Source organism: Bombina bombina, chromosome 10 (assembly GCF_027579735.1).
Source record: "Bombina bombina isolate aBomBom1 chromosome 10, aBomBom1.pri, whole genome shotgun sequence".
Taxonomy (NCBI): domain Eukaryota; kingdom Metazoa; phylum Chordata; class Amphibia; order Anura; family Bombinatoridae; genus Bombina; species Bombina bombina.
In genome coordinates, this window is record NC_069508.1 from 163,642,126 (window position 1) to 163,669,335 (window position 27,210).

Genomic DNA, 27,210 nt, shown 5'->3' on the forward strand with positions numbered 1-27,210 from the left:
CCACCACAAAAAAGGGCGGGCCTCATGGACTCTTGCTAATATGAAAGAAATGAATTTATCAGGTAAGTTCTTACATAAATTATGTTTTCTTTCATGTAATTAGCAAGAGTCCATGAGCTAGTGACGTATGGGATAATGACTACCCAAGATGTGGATCTTTCCACGCAAGAGTCACTAGAAAGGGAGGGATAAAATAAAGACAGCCAATTCCTGCTGAAAATAATCCACACCCAAAATAAAGTTTAATGAAAAACATAAACAGAAGATTCAAACTGAAACCGCTGCCTGAAGTACTTTTCTACCAAAAACTGCTTCAGAAGAAGAAAATACATCAAAATGGTAGAATTTAGTAAAAGTATGCAAAGAGGACCAAGTTGCTGCTTTGCAAATCTGATCAACCGAAGCTTCATTCCTAAACGCCCAGGAAGTAGAAACTGACCTAGTAGAATGAGCTGTAATCCTTTGAGGCGGAGTTTTACCCGACTCGACATAGGCATGATGAATTAAAGATTTCAACCAAGATGCGAAAGAAATGGCAGAAGCTTTCTGGCCTTTTCTAGAACCGGAAAAGATAACAAATAGACTAGAAGTCTTTCGGAAAGACTTAGTAGCTTCAACATAATATTTCAAAGCTCTAACAACATCCAAAGAATGCAACGATTTCTCCTTAGAATTCTTAGGATTAGGACATAATGAAGGAACCACAATTTCTCTACTAATGTTGTTGGAATTCACAACCTTAGGTAAAAATTCAAAAGAAGTTCGCAACACCGCCTTATCCTGATGAAAAATCAGAAAAGGAGACTCACAAGAAAGAGCAGATAATTCAGAGACTCTTCTGGCAGAAGAGATCGCCAAAAGGAACAAAACTTTCCAAGAAAGTAATTTAATGTCCAATGAATGCATAGGTTCAAATGGAGGAGCTTGAAGAGCCCCCAGAACCAAATTCAAACTCCAAGGAGGAGAAATTGACTTAATGACAGGTTTTATACGAACCAAAGCTTGTACAAAACTATGAATATCAGGAAGATTAGCAATCTTTCTGTGAAAAAGAACAGAAAGAGCAGAGATTTGTCCTTTCAAAGAACTTGCGGATAAACCTTTATCTAAACCATACTGAAGAAACTGTAAAATTCTCGGAATTCTAAAAGAATGCCAAGAAAAATGATGAGAAAGACACCAAGAAATATAAGTCTTCCAGACTCTATAATATATCTCTCTGGATACAGATTTACGAGCCTGTAACATAGTATTAATCACAGAGTCAGAGAAACCTCTTTGACCAAGAATCAAGCGTTCAATCTCCATACCTTTAAATTTAAGGATTTGAGATCCTGATGGAAAAAAGGACCTTGCGACAGAAGGTCTGGTCTTAGCGGAAGAGTCCACGGATGGCAAGAGGCCATCTGGACAAGATCCGCATACCAAAACCTGTGAGGCCATGCCGGAGCTACCAGCAGAACAAACGAGCATTCCTTCAGAATCTTGGAGATTACTCTTGGAAGAAGAACTAGAGGCGGAAAGATATAGGCAGGATGATACTTCCAAGGAAGTGATAATGCATCCACTGCTTCCGCCTGAGGATCCCGGGATCTGGACAGATACCTGGGAAGTTTCTTGTTTAGATGAGACGCCATCAGATCTATTTCTGGAAGCTCCCACATTTGAACAATCTGAAGAAATACCTCTGGGTGAAGAGACCATTCGCCCGGATGCAACGTTTGGCGACTGAGATAATCCGCTTCCCAATTGTCTATACCTGGGATATGAACCGCAGAGATTAGACAGGAGCTGGATTCCGCCCAAACCAGAATTCGAGATACTTCTTTCATAGCCAGAGGACTGTGAGTCCCTCCTTGATGATTGATGTATGCCACAGTTGTGACATTGTCTGTCTGAAAACAAATGAACGATTCTCTCTTCAGAAGAGGCCAAGACTGAAGAGCTCTGAAAATTGCACGGAGTTCCAAAATATTGATCGGTAATCTCACCTCCTGAGATTCCCAAACTCCTTGTGCCGTCAGAGATCCCCACACAGCCCCCCAACCTGTGAGACTTGCATCTGTTGAAATTACAGTCCAGGTCGGAAGAACAAAAGAAGCCCCCTGAATTAAACGATGGTGATCTGTCCACCACGTTAGAGAGTGTCGTACAATCGGTTTTAAAGATATTAATTGAGATATCTTTGTGTAATCCCTGCACCATTGATTCAGCATACAGAGCTGAAGAGGTCGCATGTGAAAACGAGCAAAGGGGATCGCGTCCGATGCAGCAGTCATAAGACCTAGAATTTCCATGCATAAGGCTACCGAAGGGAATGATTGTGACTGAAGGTTTCGACAAGCTGAAATCAATTTTAGACGTCTCTTGTCTGTCAAAGACAGAGTCATGGACACTGAATCTATCTGGAAACCCAGAAAGGTTACCCTTCTCTGAGGAATAAATGAACTTTTTAGTGAATTGATCCTCCAACCATGATCTTGAAGAAACAACACAAGTCGATTCGTATGAGATTCTGCTAAATGTAAAGACTGAGCAAGTACCAAGATATCGTCCAAATAAGGAAATACCACAATACCCTGTTCTCTGATTACAGACAGAAGGGCACCGAGAACCTTTGTAAAAATTCTTGGAGCTGTAGCTAGGCCAAACGGCAGAGCCACAAACTGGTAATGCTTGTCCAGAAAAGAGAATCTCAGGAACTGATAATGATCTGGATGAATCGGAATATGCAGATATGCATCCTGTAAATCTATTGTGGACATATAATGCCCTTGCTGAACAAAAGGCAAGATAGTCCTTACAGTTACCATTTTGAACGTTGGTATCCTTACATAACGATTCAATATTTTTAGATCCAGAACTGGTCTGAAGGAATTCTCCTTCTTTGGTACAATGAAGAGATTTGAATAAAACCCCATCCCCTGTTCCAGAACTGGAACTGGCATAATTACTCCAGCCAACTCTAGATCTGAAACACATTTCAGAAATGCTTGAGCTTTCACTGGATTTACTGGGACACGGGAAAGAAAAAATCTCTTTGCAGGAGGTCTTATCTTGAAACCAATTCTGTACCCTTCTGAAACAATGTTCTGAATCCAAAGATTGTGAACAGAATTGATCCAAATTTCTTTGAAAAAACGTAACCTGCCCCCTACCAGCTGAGCTGGAATGAGGGCCGCACCTTCATGTGGACTTAGAAGCTGGCTTTGCTTTTCTAGAAGGCTTGGATTTATTCCAGACTGGAGATGGTTTCCAAACTGAAACTGCTCCTGAGGATGAAGGATCAGGCTTTTGTTCTTTGTTGAAACGAAAGGAACGAAAACGATTATTAGCCCTGTTTTTACCCTTAGATTTTTTATCCTGTGGTAAAAAAGTTCCTTTCCCACCAGTAACAGTTGAGATAATAGAATCCAACTAAGAACCAAATAATTTGTTACCCTGGAAAGAAATGGAAAGTAGAGTTGATTTAGAAGACATATCAGCATTCCAAGTTTTAAGCCATAAAGCTCTTCTAGCTAAAATAGCTAGAGACATAAACCTGACATCAACTCTGATAAAAAATGGCATCACAGATAAAATTATTAGCATGTTGAAGAAGAATAATAATATTATGAGAATCATGATCTGTTACTTGTTGCGCTAAAGTTTCCAACCAAAAAGTTGAAGCTGCAGCAACATCAGCCAATGATATAGCAGGTCTAAGAAGATTACCTGAACACAGATAAGCTTTTCTTAGAAAGGATTCAATTTTCCTATCTAAAGGATCCTTAAACGAAGTACCATCTGACGTAGGAATAGTAGTACGTTTAGCAAGGGTAGAAATAGCCCCATCAACTTTAGGGATTTTGTCCCAAAATTCTAATCTGTCAGACGGCACAGGATATAATTGCTTAAAACGTTTAGAAGGAGTAAATGAATTACCCAAATTATTCCATTCTCTGGAAATTACTTCAGAAATAGCACCAGGAACAGGAAACACTTCTGGAATAACCACAGGAGATTTAAAGACCTTATCTAAACGTTTAGATTTAGTATCAAGAGGACCAGAATCCTCAATTTCTAAAGCAATTAGTACTTCTTTAAGTAAAGAACGAATAAATTCCATTTTAAATAAATATGAAGATTTATCAGCATCAATCTCTGAGACAGAATCCTCTGAACCAGAAGAGTCATTAGAATCAGAATGATGATGTTCATTTAAAAATTCATCTGTATAAAGAGAAGTTTTAAAAGATTTTTTATGTTTACTAGAAGGAGGAATAACAGACATAGCCTTCTTGATGGATTCAGAAACAAAATCTCTTATGTTATCAGGAACATTCTGAAAATTAGATGTTGATGGAACTGCAACAGGTAATGGTACATTACTAAAGGAAATATTATCTGCATTAACAAGTTTGTCATGACAATTAATACAAACAACAGCTGGAGGAATAGCTACCAAAAGTTTACAGCAGATACACCTAGCTTTGGTAGTTCCAGCACCAGACAGCGATTTTCCTGAAGTATCTTCTGACTCAGATGCAACGTGAGACATCTTGCAATATGTAAGAGAAAAAACAACATATAAAGCAAAATTGATCAAATTCCTTAAATGACAGTTTCAGGAATGGGAAAAAATGCCAGTGAACAAGCTTCTCGCAACCAGAAGCAATAAATAATGAGACTTAAATAATGTGGAGACAAAAGCAACGCCCATATTTTTTTAGCGCCAAATAAGACGCCCGCATTATTTGGCGCCTAAATGCTTTTGGCGCCAAAAATGACGCCACGTCCGGAACGCCGACATTTTTTGGCGCAAAAGAACGTCAAAAATGACGCAACTTCCGGCGACACGTATGACACCGGAAACAGAAAAGATTTTTTGCGCCAAAAAAGTCCGCGCCAAGAATGACGCAATAAAATGAAGCATTTTCAGCCCCCGCGAGCCTAACAGCCCACAAGGAAAAAAGTCAAATCTTTAAGGTAAGAAAAATATTTGATTCAAATGCATTATCCTAAATATGAAACTGACTGTCTGAAAATAAGGAATGTTGAACATCCTGAGTCAAGGCAAATAAATGTTTGAATACATATATTTAGAACTTTATTAAAAAAGTGCCCAACCATAGCTTAGAGTGTCACAGAAAATAAGACTTACTTACCCCAGGACACTCATCTACATGTTTGTAGAAAGCCAAACCAGTACTGAAACGAAAATCAGCAGAGGTAATGGTATATTTATAAGAGTATATCGTCGATCTGAAAAGGGAGGTAAGAGATGAATCTCTACGACCGATAACAAAGAACCTATGAAATAGACCCCGTAGAAGGAGATCATTGAATTCAAACAGGCAATACTCTCCTCACATCCCTCTGACATTCACTGCACGCTGAGAGGAAAACCGGGCTCCAACCTGCTGCGGAGCGCATATCAACGTAGAATCTAGCACAAACTTACTTCACCACCTCCATAGGAGGCAAAGTTTGTAAAACTGAATTGTGGGTGTGGTGAGGGGTGTATTTATAGGCATTTTAAGGTTTGGGAAACTTTGCCCCTCCTGGTAGGAATGTATATCCCATACGTCACTAGCTCATGGACTCTTGCTAATTACATGAAAGAAATATATATTCCTATATATATATATATATATATATATATATACATACACACATACACACACATATATATATATATATATATATGTGTACAGTGAATAGATGTGTGTGTGTATATGTATATATATATATATATATATATATATATATATATATATATATATATATATATATATATATATATATTAGAATAAATAGAACATATTCTGCTATATGAAGAACATTGTAATGTGAAATATTCATATTGAATAAAACGCAGTCAGATAAGAGAGTAAGTATAGGTGTTAGTTTTTTTTGCAGTTAGTGCGCTCTACTGAAGTTTATGGGAGAATATGTTAAAGGGGCTGCAACATTCAAAGTTCCACTTTTTGCGGCTCCATCTAGCAAACTTAACGCTTGAGTGCTAAATATCGCTACACTCGTAATTTAGCCCTAAAAAGAGCAGTATAAGATAAAACTTCCATGCTCTAATCCTTTACAGCATACTGTATTGCATTACTGCTCCAAAATAAAAAAAAACAGCCAGTCAACCAATCAGGAGCACCAAATACCAACAGTCTTCTGCTTGGGAGCTGAAATATATACACAAAATTTACTTATATAGTCAACCCCTGTGTGGCTAACAAATTTAAGGGACAGTGTAGTAAAAATTAAACTTTCATGACTTAGATAACGCATTCAATTTAAAAAAACTTTCAAACTCACTTTTATCATCAAATTTGCTTTGTTCTCTTGGTATTCTAAGTTGAAAGCTAAACCTAGGTAGGCTCATATGCTAATTTCTAAGCCCTTAAAGACCGCCTCTTCTCTTAATGCATTTGACAGTTTTTCACAACTAGAGGGTGTTAGTTCAGGTGTGCCATATAAATAACATTGTGCTTACGCCCGTGGAGTTACTTATCAGAGGGCACTGATTGGTTAAAATGCAAGTCTGTCAAAAGAACTGAAATAAGGGGTCAGTCTGCAGAGGCTTAGATACAAGGTAATCACAGAGGTAAAAAGTGTATCACTATAACCGTGTTGGTTATGCAAAACTGGGGAATGGGTAATAAAGTGATTTTCTAACTTTTTGCACGATACCATTTCTGGAGTAGCCCCTTTAATGTGTTCCCAATTATCAAATTTTACCTACTGGAGAAATTAAACTGTTTACAAATAGCTCCTTCACCTTTATTTTCTTGTTTAAAATATCCGATTTTGTTTATTGTATCCCCAACTCATAATGAACATTTCTTAAGTTTTGGTTACAAAAAAACAAATAAACAAAAAAACATGTGAAAAAACATAATTTATGCTTACCTGATAAATTCCTTTCTTCTGTAGTGTGATCAGTCCACGGGTCATCATTACTTCTGGGATATTACTCCTCCCCAACAGGAAGTGCAAGAGGATTCACCCAGCAGAGCTGCATATAGCTCCTCCCCTCTACGTCACTCCCAGTCATTCGACCAAGGACCAACGAGAAAGGAAAAGCCAAGGGTGAAGTGGTGACTGGAGTATAAATTAAAAAATATTTACCTGCCTTAAAAACAGGGCGGGCCGTGGACTGATCACACTACAGAAGAAAGGAATTTATCAGGTAAGCATAAATTATGTTTTCTTCTGTTAAGTGTGATCAGTCCACGGGTCATCATTACTTCTGGGATACCAATACCAAAGCTAAAGTACACGGATGACGGGAGGGATAGGCAGGCTCTTTATACAGAAGGAACCACTGCCTGAAGAACCTTTCTCCCAAAAATAGCCTCCGATGAAGCAAAAGTGTCAAATTTGTAAAATTTGGAAAAAGTATGAAGCGAAGACCAAGTTGCAGCCTTGCAAATCTGCTCAACAGAGGCCTCATTCTTGAAGGCCCAAGTGGAAGCCACAGCTCTAGTAGAATGAGCTGTAATTCTTTCAAGAGGCTGCTGTCCAGCAGTCTCATAAGCTAAACGAATTATGCTACGAAGCCAAAAAGAAAGAGAGGTAGCAGAAGCCTTATGACCTCTCCTCTGCCCAGAGTAAACGACAAACAGAGAAGACGTTTGTCGAAATTCCTTAGTTGCCTGTAAGTAAAATTTTAGAGCACGGACTACATCCAGGTTGTGCAGTAGACGTTCCTTCTTCGAAGAAGGATTTGGGCACAAGGAAGGAACAACAATCTCTTGATTGATATTCCTGTTAGTAACTACCTTAGGTAAGAACCCAGGTTTAGTACGCAGAACTACCTTATCCGAATGAAAAATCAAATAAGGAGAATCACAATGTAAGGCTGATAATTCAGAGACTCTTCGAGCCGAGGAAATAGCCATTAAAAATAGAACTTTCCAAGATAACAACTTTATATCAATGGAATGAAGGGGTTCAAACGGAACGCCCTGTAAAACATTAAGAACAAGGTTTAAACTCCATGGTGGAGCAACAGTTTTAAACACAGGCTTAATCCTGGCCAAAGGCTGACAAAAAGCCTGGACGTCATGAACTTCTGACAGACGTTTGTGTAACAGAATGGACAGAGCTGAGATCTGTCCCTTTAATGAACTAGCAGATAAACCCTTTTCTAAACCTTCTTGTAGAAAAGACAATATCCTAGGAATCCTAACCTTACTCCAAGAGTAACCTTTGGATTCACACCAATATAGGTATTTACGCCATATCTTATGGTAAATCTTTCTGGTAACAGGCTTCCTAGCCTGTATTAAGGTATCAATAACTGACTCGGAAAACCCACGTCTTGATAAAATCAAGCGTTCAATTTCCAAGCAGTCAGCTTCAGAGAAGTTAGATTTTGATGTTTGAAAGGACCCTGTATCAGAAGGTCCTGTTTCAGAGGTAGAGACCAAGGTGGACAGGATGACATGTCCACCAGGTCTGCATACCAAGTCCTGCGTGGCCACGCAGGAGCTATTAGAATCACTGATGCTCTCTCTTGTTTGATTCTGGCAATCAATCGAGGAAGCATCGGGAAGGGTGGAAACACGTAAGCCATCCTGAAGTCCCAAGGTGCTGTCAGGGCATCTATCAGGACTGCTCCTGGATCCCTGGATCTGGACCCGTAACGAGGAAGCTTGGCGTTCTGTCGAGACGCCATGAGATCTATCTCTGGTTTGCCCCAACGTCGAAGTATTTGGGCAAAGACCTCCGGATGGAGTTCCCACTCCCCCGGATGAAAAGTCTGACGACTTAAGAAATCCGCCTCCCAGTTCTCCACTCCCGGGATGTGGATTGCTGACAGGTGGCAAGAGTGAGACTCTGCCCAGCGAATTATCTTTGATACTTCCATCATAGCTAGGGAGCTTCTTGTCCCTCCCTGATGGTTGATGTAAGCTACAGTCGTGATGTTGTCCGACTGAAACCTGATGAACCCCCGAGTTGTCAACTGGGGCCAAGCCAGGAGGGCATTGAGAACTGCTCTCAATTCCAGAATGTTTATTGGCAGGAGACTCTCCTCCTAACTCCATTGTCCCTGAGCCTTCAGAGAATTCCAGACGGCACCCCAACCTAGAAGGCTGGCGTCTGTTGTTACAATTGTCCAGTCTGGTCTGCTGAATGGCATCCCCCTGGACAGATGTGGCCGAGAAAGCCACCATAGAAGAGAATTTCTGGTCTCTTGATCCAGATTCAGAGAAGGGGATAAGTCTGAGTAATCCCCATTCCACTGACTTAGCATGCACAGTTGCAGTGGTCTGAGGTGTAAGCGTGCAAAGGGTACTATGTCCATTGCCGCTACCATTAAGCCGATTACCTCCATGCATTGAGCCACTGACGGGTGTTGAATGGAATGAAGGGTGCGGCAAGCACTTTGAAGTCTTGTTAGCCTGTCCTCTGTCAGGTAAATCTTCATTTCTACAGAATCTATAAGAGTCCCCAGGAAGGGAACTCTTGTGAGTGGAACGAGTGAACTTTTCTTTTCGTTCACCTTCCATCCATGTGACCTTAGAAATGCCAGTACTAACTCTGTATGAGACTTGGCAGTTTGAAAGCTTGAAGCTTGAATCAGAATGTCGTCTAGGTATGGAGCTACCGAGATTCCCCGCGGTCTTAGTACCGCCAGAAGAGCACCCAGAACCTTTGTGAAGATTCTTGGAGCTGTAGCCAATCCGAATGGAAGAGCCACAAACTGGTAATGCCTGTCTAGGAAGGCAAACCTTAAGTACCGGTAATGATCTTTGTGAATCGGTATGTGAAGGTAGGCATCTTTTAAATCTACAGTGGTCATGTACTGACCCTCTTGGATCATAGGTAAAATTGTCAGAATAGTCTCCATCTTGAACGATGGAACTCTTAGGAATTTGTTTAGGATCTTTAAGTCCAGGATTGGTCTGAAAGTTCCCTCTTTTTTGGGAACCACAAACAGATTTGAGTAAAACCCCTGTCCCTGTTCCGATCGTGGAACAGGATGGATTACTCCCATTAACAAGAGCTCTTGTACGCAGCGTAGAAACGCCTCTTTCTTTGTCTGGATTGTTGACAACCTTGACAGATGAAATCTCTCTCTTGGAGGAGAGTATTTGAAGTCCAGAAGGTATCCCTGAGATATTATCTCTAGCGCCCAGGGATCCTGGACATCTCTTGCCCAAGCCTGGGCGAAGAGAGAAAGTCTGCCCCCCACTAGATCCGATCCCGGATCGGGGGCCCTCAATTCATGCTGTTTTAGGGGCAGCAGCAGGTTTCCTGGTCTGCTTACCCTTGTTCCAGGACTGGTTAGGTTTCCAGCCTTGTCTGTAGCGAGCAACAGCTCCTTCCTGTCTTGGTGCAGAGGAAGTTGATGCTGCTCCAGCTTTGAAATTACGAAAGGAACGAAAATTAGACTGTCTAGCCTTAGCTTTGGCTTTGTCCTGAGACAGGGCATGGCCTTTACCTCCTGTAATGTCAGCGATAATCTCTTTCAACCCGGGCCCGAATAAGGTCTGCCCTTTGAAAGGTATATTAAGCAATTTAGACTTAGAAGTAACATCAGCTGACCAGGATTTTAGCCACAGCGCCCTGCGTGCCTGAATGGCGAATCCTGAATTCTTCGCCGTAAGTTTAGTAAGATGTACTACGGCCTCCAAAATGAATGAATTAGCTAGTTTAAGGACTCTAAGCCTGTCCGTAATGTCGTCCAGAGTAGCTGAACTAATGTTCTCTTCCAGAGACTCAATCCAGAATGCCGCTGCAGCCGTGATCGGCGCAATGCATGCAAGGGGTTGCAATATAAAACCTTGTTGAACAAACATTTTCTTAAGGTAACCCTCTAATTTTTTATCCATTGGATCTGAAAAAGCACAGCTATCCTCCACCGGGATAGTGGTACGCTTAGCTAAAGTAGAAACTGCTCCCTCCACCTTAGGGACCGTTTGCCATAAGTCCCGTGTGGTGGCGTCTATTGGAAACATTTTTCTAAATATCGGAGGGGGTGAGAACGGCACACCGGGTCTATCCCACTCCTTAGTAACAATTTCAGTAAGTCTCTTAGGTATAGGAAAAACCTCAGTACTCGCCGGTACCGCAAAATATTTATCCAACCTACACATTTTCTCTGGTATTGCAACTGTGTTACAATCATTCAGAGCCGCTAACACCTCCCCTAGTAATACACGGAGGTTTTCTAGTTTAAATTTAAAATTTGAAATATCTGAATCCAGTCTGTTTGGATCAGAACCGTCACCCACAGAATGAAGTTCTCCGTCCTCATGTTCTGCCACCTGTGACGCAGTGTCTGACATGGCCCTAATATTATCAGCGCACTCTGTTCTCACCCCAGAGTGATCACGCTTACCTCTTAGTTCTGGTAATTTAGCCAAAACTTCAGTCATAACAGTAGCCATATCCTGTAATGTGATTTGTAATGGCCGCCCAGATGTACTCGGCGCTACAATATCACGCACCTCCCGATCGGGAGATGCAGGTACTGACACGTGAGGCGAGTTAGTCGGCATAACTCTCCCCTCGTTGTTTGGTGAAATTTGTTCAATTTGTACAGATTGACTTTTATTTAAAGTAGCATCAATACAGTTAGTACATAAATTTCTATTGGGCTCCACTTTGGCATTGCAACAAATGACACAGGTATCATCCTCTGAATCAGACATGTTTAACACACTAGCAAATAAACTTGCAACTTGGAATACAATTCAATTAGAATAATATTAAAAACGTACTGTGCCTTTAAGAAGCACAGAAGATCTATGACAGTTGAAAATTAATAAATTGAAAACAGTTATAGTGTAAACAACACAACTTTAGCAAAGGTTTAATCCCATTAGCAAAGATAACAAATTCTGAAAGCAGGAAACAAATTACAGAATAAACGTTTTTTATCTCAGTCAACTATAATTCTCACAGCTCTGCTGAGAGAAATTACCTCCCTCAAAATAAGTTTTGAAGACCCCTGAGCTCTGTAGAGATGAACCGGATCATGCAGGAAATACAATGAGCAGCTGACTGAAATATTTGATGCGTAGCAAAAGCGCCAAAAAACGGCCCCTCCCCCTCACACACAGCAGTGAGAGAGAACAGAAACTGTCAGAAAAAAGATTAAGCAACTGCCAAGTGGAAAAATAGTGCCCAAACATTTATTCACTCAGTACCTCAGCAAATGAAAACGATTTTACATTCCAGCAAAAACGTTAAACATAATTTCTAGTTATTAAACAGCTTTATGTAATTCTTACAGTGTAATTCTAGTGAAGTACCATTCCCCAGAATACTGAAGTGTAAAGTATACATACATGACATTATATCGGTATGGCAGGATTTTCTCATCAATTCCATTGTCAGAAAATAAAAGCTGCTACATACCTCTATGCAGATTCATCTGCCCGCTGTCCCCTGATCTGAAGTTTACCTCTCCTCAGATGGCCGAGAAACAGCAATATGATCTTAACTACTCCGGCTAAAATCATAGCAAAAACTCTGGTAGATTCTTCTTCAAACTCTGCCAGAGAGGTAATAACACACTCCGGTGCTATTTTAAAATAACAAACTTTTGATTGAAGATATAAAACTAAGTATAATCACCATAGTCCTCTCACACATCCTATCTAGTCGTTGGGTGCAAGAGAATGACTGGGAGTGACGTAGAGGGGAGGAGCTATATGCAGCTCTGCTGGGTGAATCCTCTTGCACTTCCTGTTGGGGAGGAGTAATATCCCAGAAGTAATGATGACCCGTGGACTGATCACACTTAACAGAAGAAAGAAGGTTTAGATAAATAATGGTCCAGTGGATGTTGTGACAGTGAGGTACTACAATGTTCATTTTCCATTTCTCTCTAGAAGTACTAGTAATAAAAAAGATAAGGACTTTGTGTAAATAATTAGACTGATAACATAACGAGGTATTCTTTACATACAAGATCAACCCACTGTATTGGGATGTGGTTTCAATTAGCAGAGAGTTATTTCATATACAAAATTATACCTAAAGGAACAATTCCCCATACATTTTAAACGCTGCAGCTGGTGCAGCTGGTATAACAAGTTATTGGAAATACATTAAGGAGATACCTGCAATACAGTACACTGTACTTTAACAAATTAGAGCATCCCATTTGTGCATTTAAGTGTATAATAAAACATGGTGTGTCCTGTGCCCTCAGAATTAATGATCTTTAAAGAGACATGGTACTAAACATTTCTCTTTGCTTCATCTAAAAGAGTGCATTTCACAATGTAATTAATTTTGTTCCTCTCAATAAATTAATATTTTCTTACAGTCGTACTTCCTTATCAGCCAGTGAGCAATCGTACGATCTACAAGACCGATACTGCAATATCAGAATCAAATTAGATTTTACTATTTTCTCATGGAAACACATAATCCGTGCAAGAATACAAGGTCATTTTAATTGCAAAGGGGCCCCCAATTGCTCTAAGAATTGCTAATGGTCTACCGTTTATCTATTAATTTCCAAAGGCTCCCAACTTACCTTCCACTCCAGGGTGCTTTAAAACTCCCACAGGTACCATAACAGTCAGAGGTGGGGAGCTGAGGGCACCAGAGGCCTGCGCCTGCTGCATGGGCGGGATTGTAGAGCAATACTCTGCAGGGTTGTTTGGGTTTGGTGATTGTACAATGGTGCTTGGCCGGTTCTCTAAAGCTTGAGCTGAAACAGACACATACTGTGTGACATCACATACACATTGTTACAGTCATTAGATTGTCACTTGTATAGATACAGATACATACTGTGTGACATCACATACACATTGTTACAGTCATTAGATTGTCACTTGTATAGATACAGATACATACTGTGTGACATCACTTACACACATTGTTACAGTCATTAGAATGTCACTTGTATAGATACAGACACATACTGTGTGACATCACATACACACATTGTTACAGTCATTAGATTGTCACTTGTATAGATACAGACACATACTGTGTGACATCACTTACACATTGTTACAGTCATTAGATTGTCATTTGTATAGATACAGATACATACTGTGTGACATCACTTACACACATTGTTACAGTCATTAGATTGTCATTTGTATAGATACAGACACATACTGTGTGACATCACATACACATTGTTACAGTCATTAGATTGTCACTTGTATAGATACAGACACATACTGTGTGACATCACTTACACACATTGTTAGTCATTAGATTGTCACTTGTATAGATACAGACACATACTGTGTGACATCACTTACACACATTGTTACAGTCATTAGATTGTCATTTGTATAGATACAGATACATACTGTGTGACATCAATTACACACATTGTTACAGTCATTAGATTGTCATTTGTATAGATACAGATACATACTGTGTGACATCACTTACACACATTGTTACAGTCATTAGATTGTCATTTGTATAGATACAGACACATACTGTGTGACATCACTTACACACATTGTTACAGTCATTAGATTGTCACTTGTATAGATACAGATACATACTGTGTGACATCACATACACACATTGTTACAGTCATTAGATTGTCATTTGTATAGATACAGACACATACTGTGTGACATCACTTACACACATTGTTACAGTCATTAGATTGTCACTTGTATAGATACAGATACATACTGTGTGACATCACTTACACACATTGTTACATTCATTACATTGTAATTTGTATAGATACAGACACATACTGTGTGACATCCCTTACACACATTGTTAGTCATTAGATTGTCATTTGTATAGCAGAAGAAACAGACAGAAGAGCTTGCATCACACACACAATGCACAATATGTACTGCCCCTGAGGGGTAATTCTAACCACCAGGTAATAAAGTTACCTTTAATAAGCACAGAATGGCAAATAACACAAACGCGGGCTTCCTTCTTGTCCATATAGAGAAGTTTGCACTTGAGACTGCAACACGCGGCACAAAAAACCTGCAGAAAAAGACAACAATAAATCTATCTTCATATATGTGTAATGGGTGTCATGTGGATGTATTAAAGGAGCAGGTGTGTACAGGTTGGGTATAGATGGGTGGGTGGTTGGAAAGGTGAATGTATGTTGGTGTGGTCACGTGTGTAGATAGATACATGTGAGCAGGTAAGTGTAGATACATAAGTGTGAATCTATGAGCAGATACATATATGTGGTTGAATACGTGTGAATGAATGTTGATGAATGTGTGTTATTGCGGTGTTCTCCCCAGAACCTATTTAATGGGCACACCACCTGTCCGATTTACTGACTACCCAGATAAAATATATGCAAATATTAAGCTAAAATTAGCCAATATTAAATGCTTTCATCATTAAAGGGACAGTGAAGTCCAAAATAAACTTTCATGATTCAGATAGTGCATGTAATTTTAAACAACTTTGCTATTTACTTTTATCACCAATTTTGCTTTGTTCTCTTAGTATTCTTAGTTGAAAGCTAAACCTAGGTAGGCTCATATGCTAATTTCTTAGACCTTAAAGGCTGCCTCTAATGTGAATAGATTTTGACAGTTTTTCACCACCAGAGGGCGTTAGTTCATATGTGTCTTATAGATAACATTGAGCTCACGCACCAGAAGTCACCTAGGAGTAAGCACTGATTGGCTAAAATGCAAGTCTGTCAAAAGAACTTATATAAGGGGGTAATTTACAGAGGCTTAGATACAAGGTAATCACAGAGGTAAAAAGTGTATAATTATAACGGCATTGGTTATGCAAAACTGGTGAATGGGTAATAAAGGGATTATCTATCTTTTTAAATCCGTTTTTGGTAAATTATGCAATTCATTTCTGCTTTAGATAACTTACAAAACATTTATAAATAACAGAAAAAAATTAATAATTCAAATGATTAATTTGCCCCATCCGGCTTATTCATTATGCCACCCAGCTTCCAACATTTTCTGTAGAGAACGTTGTATTGGGTATCTATGGATGGCATTGCAGATGTCTGGGTGAGCATGTGTTTCTACGTGTGTCAGTGTGCTTTGGTGGATACATGTGGAGACGCAGGTCGAAAAAATGTGGATCCTAGGATGCATTTGTGAGTGGATAAGTATATTTGACTTGTTACATCTAACAGATAAAGTAATTACAATAATACATAACACAACTCCATAAAAACAAACTCCACCATAAGGATTTAACAGATACAAGCAGAACTGTATGCCAATGTATTAAACCCTAAGATATCTTACTTGGACACACTAAATACCAAGGGTTAATGCATTCAACTGGGACTGATAAAGATCCCTTGGGGGTAAAACATTTCTATACATATAAGCAATAAATCTACTAAGATTATTATGAGTACAAAGCATGAGTGATATACATAAATTCTCTTCTATAACTGAAACACGGTGCACCCAGCTCTGTTTAGTTGAACAGACCTTGGGGCCCAAAGTCAACAACTATGTCTGAGGAAACACTCTTGTTAGATAATAGCTAGAGCAGGTTACTACTTATAAAGAGCACAAAATATTCCAAGCATCTTCCTCACTCAGCGGTTTAGACCTGTGGCCCGGTGAGTGCCCCATCACATCTGCTGTAGTTCTATTTAAAGGCTCAGAGCTACTCGCTATAGGAGGTTCTGGGATATGATGCTCCAGTAGACCCACCAATTCTTTCTTTTGCTGGAGCCCCCCCTTTAGTTGGTAGACTATAGCATCTCTCCACCGCTTATACTACTAGCAGCCTCTCCCAAATGAAAACACTGATGCAAATCCCACATCTCCTGCATGACTGGTGGTTTATAAAATGTGGCACAATACACATGCAGATTACCCAGGCTATATAGCTGTGCTGCTTAAAGGGACATTATACACTAAATTTTGTAGATGATCCATTTATATAGCCAATACAGGTTGTTGCTTTTTTTTTTTTTTTTCAAATGTATAAATTTTGCTTATTTTTAAATAACATTGCTCTGATTTTCAGACTCCTAACCAAGCCCCAAAGTTTTAGGAGAATACCGACGTATACCTACTCCAGCTTGCTCCTGTTTGTGTAAAGAATCTTTTCATATGCAGAGGAAGGGGGGAATGTCTGCTTTTTCCCCACTTGCAGTAAGCTTTTTTTATATCAGTATCTGTGCATATTATTCTTTATAGTAGTGTCATTTACATGCAGTTATGTGAAAATTGTTTTATACTGTCCCTTTAAGGATGCCTTTAAAAAATGCACACATGTTTGCAAGCCATGGACCATTCTCTAGAGCTTTTAGTGACCCTTTTTCTTCCATAGCTGTTTCATAAGTTCCTTTATTTGTTTGAAGCGTTCGCCGCACTGAGCTGCTCAGGCAGCCCTGGGCAGAATGCTATTTCCTGAGAGCTGACGTTTCGGCCTTGGCGCTGGATGGCCTGCACGGCTATTAGATAAGAGCTGGAAACATCACCTCTCAGCTGCTCAGTGCGTTTGCCTACATCTAGATAGAGAACTTTGATATCCGCCATATTTGTTTTAAAAGGAGGCTGATGTTAAAATAGTGATCGGATTCTGTATAATTTTCCGACTACGTTATATTTGGCTGTTTTCAGTGCAGATCTCGCTGAAACAAATAATTAAAACATAAACACAAAATATTATTTATGGTATTAGTCTGTAATGACAGCGTTAATTTTATAAATGTATTTTTTAGGCTATGTAACAAAAAAACATAATTTATGCTTACCTGATAAATTTATTTCTCTTGTGATATATCGAGTCCACGGATTCATCCTTACTTGTGGGATATTCTCCTTCCCAACAGGAAGAGAGCACCCACAGCAGAGCTGTCTATATAGCTCCCCCCTTAGCTCCACCCCCTAATCATTTTACCGAAGGCTAGGAAGAAAAAGGAGAAACTATAGGGTGCAGTGGTGACTGAAAGTTTTAAAATAAAAATATATATGCCTGTCTTAAAAAAACAGGGCGGGCCGTGGACTCGATACATCACAAGAGAAATAAATTTATCAGGTAAGCATAAATTATGTTTTCTCTTGTAAGATGTAGCGAGTCCACGGATTCATCCTTACTTGTGGTATACCAATACCAAAGCTTTAGGACACGGATGAAGGGAGGGACAAGACAGGGACCTTAAACGGAAGGCACCACTGCTTGTAGAACCTTTCTCCCAAAAATAGCCTCCGAAGAAGCAAAAGTATCGAATTTGTAAAATTTGGAAAAAGTATGAAGCGAAGACCAAGTTGCCGCCTTACAAATCTGTTCAACAGAAGCCTCATTCTTAAAAGCCCACGTGGAAGCCACAGCTCTAGTAGAATGAGCAGTAATTCTTTCAGGAGGCTGCTGTCCAGCAGTCTCAAAGGCTAAACGGATGATGCTTTTCAGCCAAAAGGAAAGAGAGGTAGCCGTAGCCCTTTGACCTCTCCGTTTACCAGAATAAACAACAAACAATGAAGATGTTTGACGGAAATCTTTAGTTGCTTGTAAGTAAAACTTTAAAGCACGAACCACAGCAAGATTGTGTAACAGACGTTCCTTCTTTGATGAAGGATTAGGACACAGAGAAGGAACAACAATCTCTTGATTGATATTCTTATCAGAAACAACCTTAGGAAGAAACCCAGGTTTAGTACGCAAAACCACCTTATCTGCATGGAAAACAAGGTAAGGGGAATCACATTGTAAAGCAGATAGCTCAGAAACTCTTTGAGCCGAAGAGATAGCTGCTAAAAACAAAACTTTCCAAGATAGAAACCTAATATCTATGGAATGCATAGGTTCAAACGGAACCCCTTGAAGAACTTTAAGAACTAAGTTTAGGTTCCAAGGTGGAGCAACAGGCTTAAAGGGACGCTGAAACCAAATTTTTTCTTTTGTGATTCAGATAGAGCATGCAATTTTAAGCAACTTTCTAATTTACTCCTATTATCACATTTTCTTCATTCTCTTGGTATCTTTATTTGAAATGCAAGAATGTAAGTTTAGATGCCGGCCCATTTTTGGTGAATAACCTGGGTTATTCTTGTTGATTGGTGGATAAATTCATCCACCAATAAAAAAGTGCTCTCCATAGTCCTGAACCACAAAAGAAGCTTAGATGCCTTTGTTTTCAAATAAAGATAGCAAGTGAATGAAGAAAATTTGATAATAGGAGTAAATTAGAAAGTTACTTGAAATTGCATGCTCTGTCTGAATCACGAAAGAAAAAATTTGGGTTCAGTGTCCCTTTAAATACAGGCTTAATTCTGACCAAAGCCTGACTAAATGCTTGAAATCTGGGACATCTGCCAGACGTTTGTGTAGTAGAATAGACAAAGCAGATACTTGCCCTTTTAGGGAACTAGCTGATAATCCCTTCTCCAAACCTTCTTGGAGAAAAGACAATATTCTAGGAATCCTAATCTTACCCCACGAGTAACCTTTGGATTCACACCAATAAAGATATTTGCGCCAAATCTTATGATAGATCTTCCTGGTGACAGGCATTCTAGCCTGAATCAGGGTATCAATGACTGACTCAGAGAAACCACGATTTGATAGAATCAGGCGTTCAATCTCCAAGCAGTCAGACGCAGAGAAATTAGATTTGGATGCGTGAACGGACCTTGGATTAGAAGGTCCCGCCTCATTGGCAGAGTCCACGGTGGAACCGAGGACATGTCCACTAGGTCTGCATACCAAGTCCTGCGTGGCCACGCAGGTGCTATCAGAATCACCGAAGCTCCCTCCTGCTTGATTCTGGCAACCAGACATGGGAGGAGAGGAAACGGTGGAAATACATAGGCCAGATTGAAGGACCAAGGCACTGCTAGAGCATCTATCAGTACCGCCTTGGGATCCCGGGACCTGGACCCGTAACAAGGAAGTTTGGCATTCTGACGGGACGCAATCAGATCCAATTCTGGTGTGTCCCATAGCTGAATCAGCTGGACAAATATCTTCGGATGGGAGTTCCCACTCCCCCGGATGAAAAGTCTGACAACTTAGGAAATCCGCCTCCAAGTTCTCTACTCCTGGGATGTGGATTGCTGAGAGATGGTAGCAGTGATCCTCTGCCCATCAGATTATTTTGGTTACCTCCATCAACCTATAAGCTACAGTCGTGATGTTGTCCGACTGAAACCTGATGAATTTGGCCGCAGCAAGCTGAGGCCACGCCTGAAGCGCATTAAATATCGCTCTCAGTTCAAGAATGTTTATCGGAAGAAGAGATTCCTCCCGAGACCATAAGCCCTGTGCTTTCAGGGAGTTCCAGACTGCACCCCAGCCTAGCAGGCTGGCATCTGTCGTTACAATGAGCCACTCTGGCCTGCGGAAGTACATTCCCTGAGACAGGTGGTCCTGAGACAACCACCAGAGAAGAGAATCTCTGGTCTCCTGGTCCAGATGCAGTTGAGGAGATAAATCTGCATAATCCCCATTCCACTGTTTGAGCATGCATAGTTGCAGTGGTCTGAGGTGTAGGCGGGCAAAAGGAACTATGTCCATTGCCGCTACCATGATCCCGATTACCTCCATACACTGAGCCACTGATGGCCGAGGAATGGAATGAAGAGCTTGGCAAGTGGTTAAGAGTTTTGATTTTCTGACCTTCGTCAGAAATATTTTCATTTCTACCGAATCTATCAGAGTCCCTAGAAAGGAAACTCTTGTAAGAGGGAAGAGAGAACTCTTTTTTATGTTCACCTTCCACCTGTGAGATCTCAGAAAAGCCAACACGATGTCCGTGTGAGACTTGGCTAGCTGGAAAGTCGACGCCTGAATTAAGATGTCGTCTAGATAAGGCGCCACTGCTATGCCCCGTGGTCGTAGAACTGCCAGAAGGAACCCTAGCACCTTTGTGAAAATTCTAGGAGCCGTGGCCAACCCAAAGGGAAGGGCCACAAACTAGTAATGCCTGTTTAGAAAGGCGAATCTGAGAAATTGATGATGATTTCTGTGAATAGGGATGTGTAGAAACGCATCCTTTAAGTCCACGGACCATGGTATGTAGGTCTTCTACACAGCGTAAGAACGCCTCTCTCTTTGTCTGGTTTACAGACAATCGAGAAATGTGAAATATCCCCCTTGGAAGGGAGTCTTTGAATTCCAGAAGATATCCCTGGGACACAATTTCTAAAGCCCAGTGATTGTGAACATCTCTTGCCCAAGCCTGAGCGAAGAGAGAGAGTCTGCCCCCTACTAGATCCGGTCCCAGATCGGGGGCTACCCCTTCATGCTGTCATAGAGGCAGCTGCAGGCTTCTTGGCCTGTTTACCCTTGTTCCAAGCCTGGTTAGGTCTCCAGACTGACTTGGATTGGGCAAAATTCCCCTCTTGCTTTGCAGCAGAGGAAGCTGAAGCGGGACCACTCTTAAAGTTCCGAAAGGAACGAAAATTATTTTGTTTGGTCCTCATCTTATTTGATCTATCCTGAGGGAGGGCATGAACTTTTCCCTCCAGTGATGTCTGAAATAATCTCTTTCAGTTCAGGCCCGAATAGGGTCCTTCCTTTGAAAGGGATGTTCAAAAGTTTAGATTTAGATGACACATCAGCAGACCAGGACTTAAGCCATAACGCCCTGCGTGGTAAAATGGCAAAACCTGAATTCTTTGCCGCTAATTTAGCCAGTTGAAATGCGGCATCTGTAATAAAAGAATTAGCCAACTTAAGGGCCTTAATTCGGTCCATAATCTCCTCTAATGGAGTCTCCATCTGAAGAGCCTCGTCTAGAGCCTCAACCCAAAAAGCAGCTGCAGTACTTACAGGAACAATGCACGCAATAGGTTGGAGAGAAAAACCTTGATGAACAAAAATCTTCTTCAGGAGACCCTCTAATTCTTTATCCATAGGATCTTTGAAAGCACAACTGTCTTCGATAGGTATAGTTGTACGCTTAGACAGAGTAGAAATAGCTCCCTCCACCTTAGGAACTGTCTGCCACGAGTCCTGCATGGTGTTAGATATGGGAAACATTTTCATAAAAACAGGAGGGGGAGTGAACGGAATACCTGGTGTATACCACTCCTTAGTAATAATATTCACAATCCTCTTAGGGACTGGAAAAAACATCAGTGTAAACAGGAACCTCTAAGTATTTATCCATTTTACACAATTTCTCTGGAACCACTATTGGGTCACAATCATCTAGAGTCGCTCATACCTCCCTGAGCAATAAGCGGAGGTGTTCAAGCTTAAATTTAAAGGCCGTCATATCAGAATCTGTCTGAGGAAGCGTCTTTCCTGAATCAGAAATTTCTCCCTCAGATAACAAATCCCTCACCCCTACTTCAAAGCATTGTGAGGGCATATCAGATACGGCTACTAAAGCGTCAGACGGCTCAGCGAACCCTCATTTACTTCTGACTGAGAATCATCTATTGCTCTATTTTTAAGTGCTAATATATGTTCTTTATAGCTTATAGACATATCAGTACAATTGGGACACATTCTAAGAGGGGGTTCCACAATGGCTTCCAAACATATTGAACAAGGATTTTCCTTGGTGTCAGACATGTTAAACAGGATAGTAATGTAACAAGCAAGCTTGGAAAACACTGTAATCAAAGTAAATAACACTTAGAATTAAAACGGTACTGTGCCTTTAAGAGAAAAAAAAAACTGCACAAATTCTGCAAAACAGTGTAAAAAAGCAGTAAACGTAACGAAATATTTACAGTAGCATGAAGCCTTAGTAACTTTGCACAGCTATGCAAATAAACAATTAACCCCTTAATGACCAAATCGGATTGAAAAAACGTCAAAACCGGTAAAAAGGACTTTCAGCACCTTGCCACAGCACTGCTGTGGCTCCTACCTGCCCTTCAGAACGATTTGTGGGGAAAAAAACTTCTTTTACAGCCCTCAAACACAGCAGGAACCTCTGGAGAAGCAGTTAGATGTCGCTGAGGAAAAGAAACTGCGCAACTGAGGCGTGAAAATAGGCCCCTCCCACCTCACTCGATGTTTTGAGGCCTACCAGAAAAACACCAGAGTGTCTCTTAATTAACCATGTGGGTTAAAAAAACCAAAAACAAGCCACAATGACCCCTTAAGTCCCATCAAAAAAACGTTATAATTGCATCATTTACTGAATAAACAAAAACGTTTTTTCCTAACAGTGTCACCAGTAACTAATGAGCCCTTCATGCAAGCTGAAATTCCTATCCAAGTGTCTGAATACAGCTTACCCTTCCCTCATGGAAATATTGCCAGCCTTTTCTAGAATTAACACAGTCTGTCTAGAAAAAATATAGACTGAACATACCTCATATGCAGCTTAGCATGCAAACCGTTCCCCCAACTGAAATTTTCCTGTACTCTTCAGCCCTTGTGAGAACAGCAGTGGATCTTAGTTACAAAGTGCTAAGATCATCATCCTCCTTGCAGAAATCTTCATCCCTTTTCTGCCAGAGAGTAAATAGTACACACCGGTACCATTTAAAATAACAAACTTTTGCTTGAGAAATAAAAAAACTAACATTTTTGTCACCACACTCGCTCTGCCCTTCCTAGTTTCTTAGAGTAGGCAAAGAGAATGACTGGGGGGTGGAGCTAAGGGGGAGCTATATAGACAGCTCTGCTGTGGGTGCTCTCTTTGCCACTTCCTGTTGGGAAGGAGAATATCCCACAAGTAAGGATGAATCCGTGGACTCGATACATCTTACAAGAGAAAATAATCTAAACATATCTGTACCCTGAAAAACTACATTTATAAAAGTAATACTTTCATCACAAGCTAATAACATACATACGGCTAGATTTAGAGATCTGCGGCCAAAGGGGTGCGTTAGCTACGCGTGTATTTTTTCCCCCACACCTTTTAAATACCGCTGGTATTTAGAGTTCACAGAAGGGCTGCGTTAGGCTCCAAAAAGGGAGCGTAGAGCATAATTTACCGCCACTGCAACTCTCAATACCAGCGGTGCTTACGGACGCGGCCAGCTTCAAAAACGTGCTCGTGCACGATTCCCCCATAGGAAACAATGGGGCCGTTTGAGCTGAAAAAAAACCTAACACCTGCAAAAAAGCAGCGTTCAGCTCCTAACGCAGCCCCATTGTTTCCTATGGGGAAACACTTCCTATGTCTGCACCTAACACCTTAACATGTACCCCGAGTCTAAACACCCCTAACCTTACACTTATTAACCTCTAATCTGCCGCCCCCGCTATCGCTGACCCCTGCATATTATTATTAACCCCTAATCTGCCGCTCCGTACACTGCCGCAACCTACATTATCCCTATGAACCCCTAATCTGCTGCCCCTCACCCCCGCCGAACCCTATATTATATTTATTACCCCCTAATCTGCCCCCCAACGTCGCCGCTACCTACCTACAATTATTAACCCCTAATCTGCCGACCGGACCTCACCGCTACTCTAATAAATGTATTAACCCCTAAAGCTAAGGCTAACCCTAACACTAACACCCCCCTAAGTTAAATATAATTTTTATCTAACGAAATAAAATAAATCTTATTAAATAAATTATTCCTATTTAAAGCTAAATACTTACCTGTAAAATAAACCCTAATATAGCTACAATATAAATAATAATTATATTGTAGCTATTTTAGGATTAATATTTATTTTACAGGCAACTTTGTATTTATTTAAACCAGGTACAATAGCTATTAAATAGTTAATAACTATTTAATAGCTACCTAGTTAAAATAATTACAAAATTACCTGTAAAATAAATCCTAACCTAAGTTACAATTAAACCTAACACTACACTATCAATAAATTAAATACAAATACACTAACTAAAGTACAAAAAATAAAAAAAGAACTGTTACAAAAAATAAAAAAATAATTTACAAACATTATAAAAATATTACAACAATTTTAAGCTAATTACACCTACTCTAAGCCCCCTAATAAAATAACAAAGCCCCCAAAATAAAAAAATGCCCTACCCTATTCTAAAATAAAAATTGAAAAGCTCTTTTACCTTACCAGCCCTTAAAAGGGCCTTTTGCGGGGCATGCCCCAAAGAATTCTGCTCTTTTGCCTGTAAAAAAAAAACATACAATACCCCCCCCAACATTACAACCCACCACCCACATACCCCTAATCTAACCCAAACCCCCCTTAAATAAACCTAACACTAAGCCCCTGAAGATCTTCCTACCTTATCTTCACCACACCGTGTAACACCGATCCGTCCAGAAGAGGGTCCGAAGTCTTCCTCCTATACGGGTGATGTCTACATCCAAGCGGGGGCTGAAGAGGTCCATCATCCGGCTGAAGTCTTCATCCAAGCGGGGGCTGAAGAGGTCCATCAACCGGCTGAAGTCTTCTATCAAGCGGCATCTTCAATCTTCTTTCTTCCGGCTCCATCGTCATCCCGCCAACGCCAATCAGATTGAGCTTGCATTCTATTGGCTGATCGGAACAGCCAATAGAATGTGAGCTCAATCTGATTGGCTGATTGGATCAGCCAATCGGATTGAACTTGAATCTGATTGGCTGATTCCATCAGCCAATCAGAATTTTCCTACCTTAATTCCGATTGGCTGATAGAATCCTATCAGCCAATCGGAATTCGAGGGACGCCATCTTGGATGACGTCCCTTAAAGGGACCTTCATTCGTCGGGAGTTCATCGTGGAGGAAGGATGTTCCGCGTCGGCGGGATGAAGATGGAGCCGGAAGAAAGAAGATTGAAGATGCCGCTTGATAGAAGACTTCAGCCGGATGATGGACCTCTTCAGCCCCCGCTTGGATGAAGACTTCAGCCGGATGATGGACCTCTTCAGCCCCCGCTTGGATGAAGACTTCAGCCGGATGATGGACCTCTTCAGCCCCCACTTGGATGAAGACTTCAGCTGGATGATGGACCTCTTCAGCCCCCGCTTGGATGAAGACTTCAGCCGGATGATGGACCTCTTCAGCCCCCGCTTGGATGAAGACTTCAGCCGGATGATGGACCTCTTCAGCCCCCGCTTGGATGAAGACATCGCCCAGATAGGAGGAAGACTTCGGACCCTCTTCTGGACGGATCGGTGATACCCGGCGTGGTGAATTTTCCTACCTTAATTCCGATTGGCTGATAGAATCCTATCAGCCAATCGGAATTCGAGGGACGCCATCTTGGATGACGTCCCTTAAAAGGGACCTTCATTTGTCGGGAGTTCATCGTGGAGGAAGGATGTTCCGCGTCGGCGGGATGAAGATGGAGCCGGAAGAAAGAAGATTGAAGATGCCGCTTGATAGAAGACATCAGCCGGATGATGGACCTCTTCAGCCCCCGCTTGGATGAAGACTTCCGCCGGATGATGGACCTCTTCAGCCCCCGCTTGGATGAAGACTTCAGCTGGATGATGGACCTCTTCAGCCCCCGCTTGGATGAAGACTTCAGCCGGATGATGGACCTCTTCAGCCCCCGCTTGGATTAAGACTTCAGCCGGATGATGGACCTCTTCAGCCCCCGCTTGGATGAAGACTTCAGCTGGATGATGGACCTCTTCAGCCCCCGCTTGGATGAAGACTTCAGCCGGATGATGGACCTCTTCAGCCCCCGCTTGGATGAAGACATCGCCCAGATAGGAGGAAGACTTCGGACCCTCTTCTGGACGGATCGGTGATACCCGGCGTGGTGAATTTTCCTACCTTAATTCCGATTGGCTGATAGAATCCTATCAGCCAATCGGAATTCGAGGGACGCCATCTTGGATGATGTCCCTTAAAGGGACCTTCATTCGTCGGGAGTTCATCGTGGAGGAAGGATGTTCTGCGTCGGCGGGATGAAGATGGAGCCGGAAGAAAGAAGATTGAAGATGCCGCTTGATAGAAGACATCAGCCGGATGATGGACCTCTTCAGCCCCCGCTTGGATGAAGACTTCAGCCGGATGATGGACCTCTTCAGCCCCCGCTTGGATGAAGACTTCAGCCGCATGATGGACCTCTTCAGCCCCCGCTTGGATGAAGACTTTAGCTGGATGATGGACCTCTTCAGCCCCCGCTTGGATGAAGACTTCAGCCGGATGACGGACCTCTTCAGCCCCCGCTTGGATGAAGACATCGCCCAGATAGGAGGAAGACTTCGGACCCTCTTCTGGACGGATCGGTGATACCCGGTGTGGTGAAGATAAGGTAGGAAGATCTTCAGGGACTTAGTGTTAGGTTCATTTAAGGGGGTTTGGGTTAGATTAGGGGTATGTGGGTGGTGGGTTGTAATGTTGGGGGGAAGGGTATTGTATGTTTTTTTTTACAGGCAAAAGAGCAGAATTCTTTGGGGCATGCCCCGCAAAAGGCCCTTTTAAGGGCTGGTAAGGTAAA

At 41.3% G+C, this 27,210-nt stretch overlaps 1 protein-coding gene across 3 annotated transcripts in view; it reads right to left on the minus strand.

Annotated features, from left to right (window-relative positions):
- Positions 1-27,210, minus strand: part of ZFYVE9 (zinc finger FYVE-type containing 9) — a 227,687-nt gene that overhangs the window by 99,318 nt on the left and 101,159 nt on the right. For all 3 annotated transcript variants that reach the window (XM_053693478.1, XM_053693477.1, XM_053693479.1), the window contains exons 4-5: positions 14,844-14,943; positions 13,493-13,669 (exon numbers count right to left, since the gene is read on the minus strand). In XM_053693478.1, the coding sequence (XP_053549453.1) occupies positions 13,493-13,669; positions 14,844-14,943 (277 nt within the window). The remainder of the gene's footprint in view (positions 1-13,492; positions 13,670-14,843; positions 14,944-27,210) is intronic.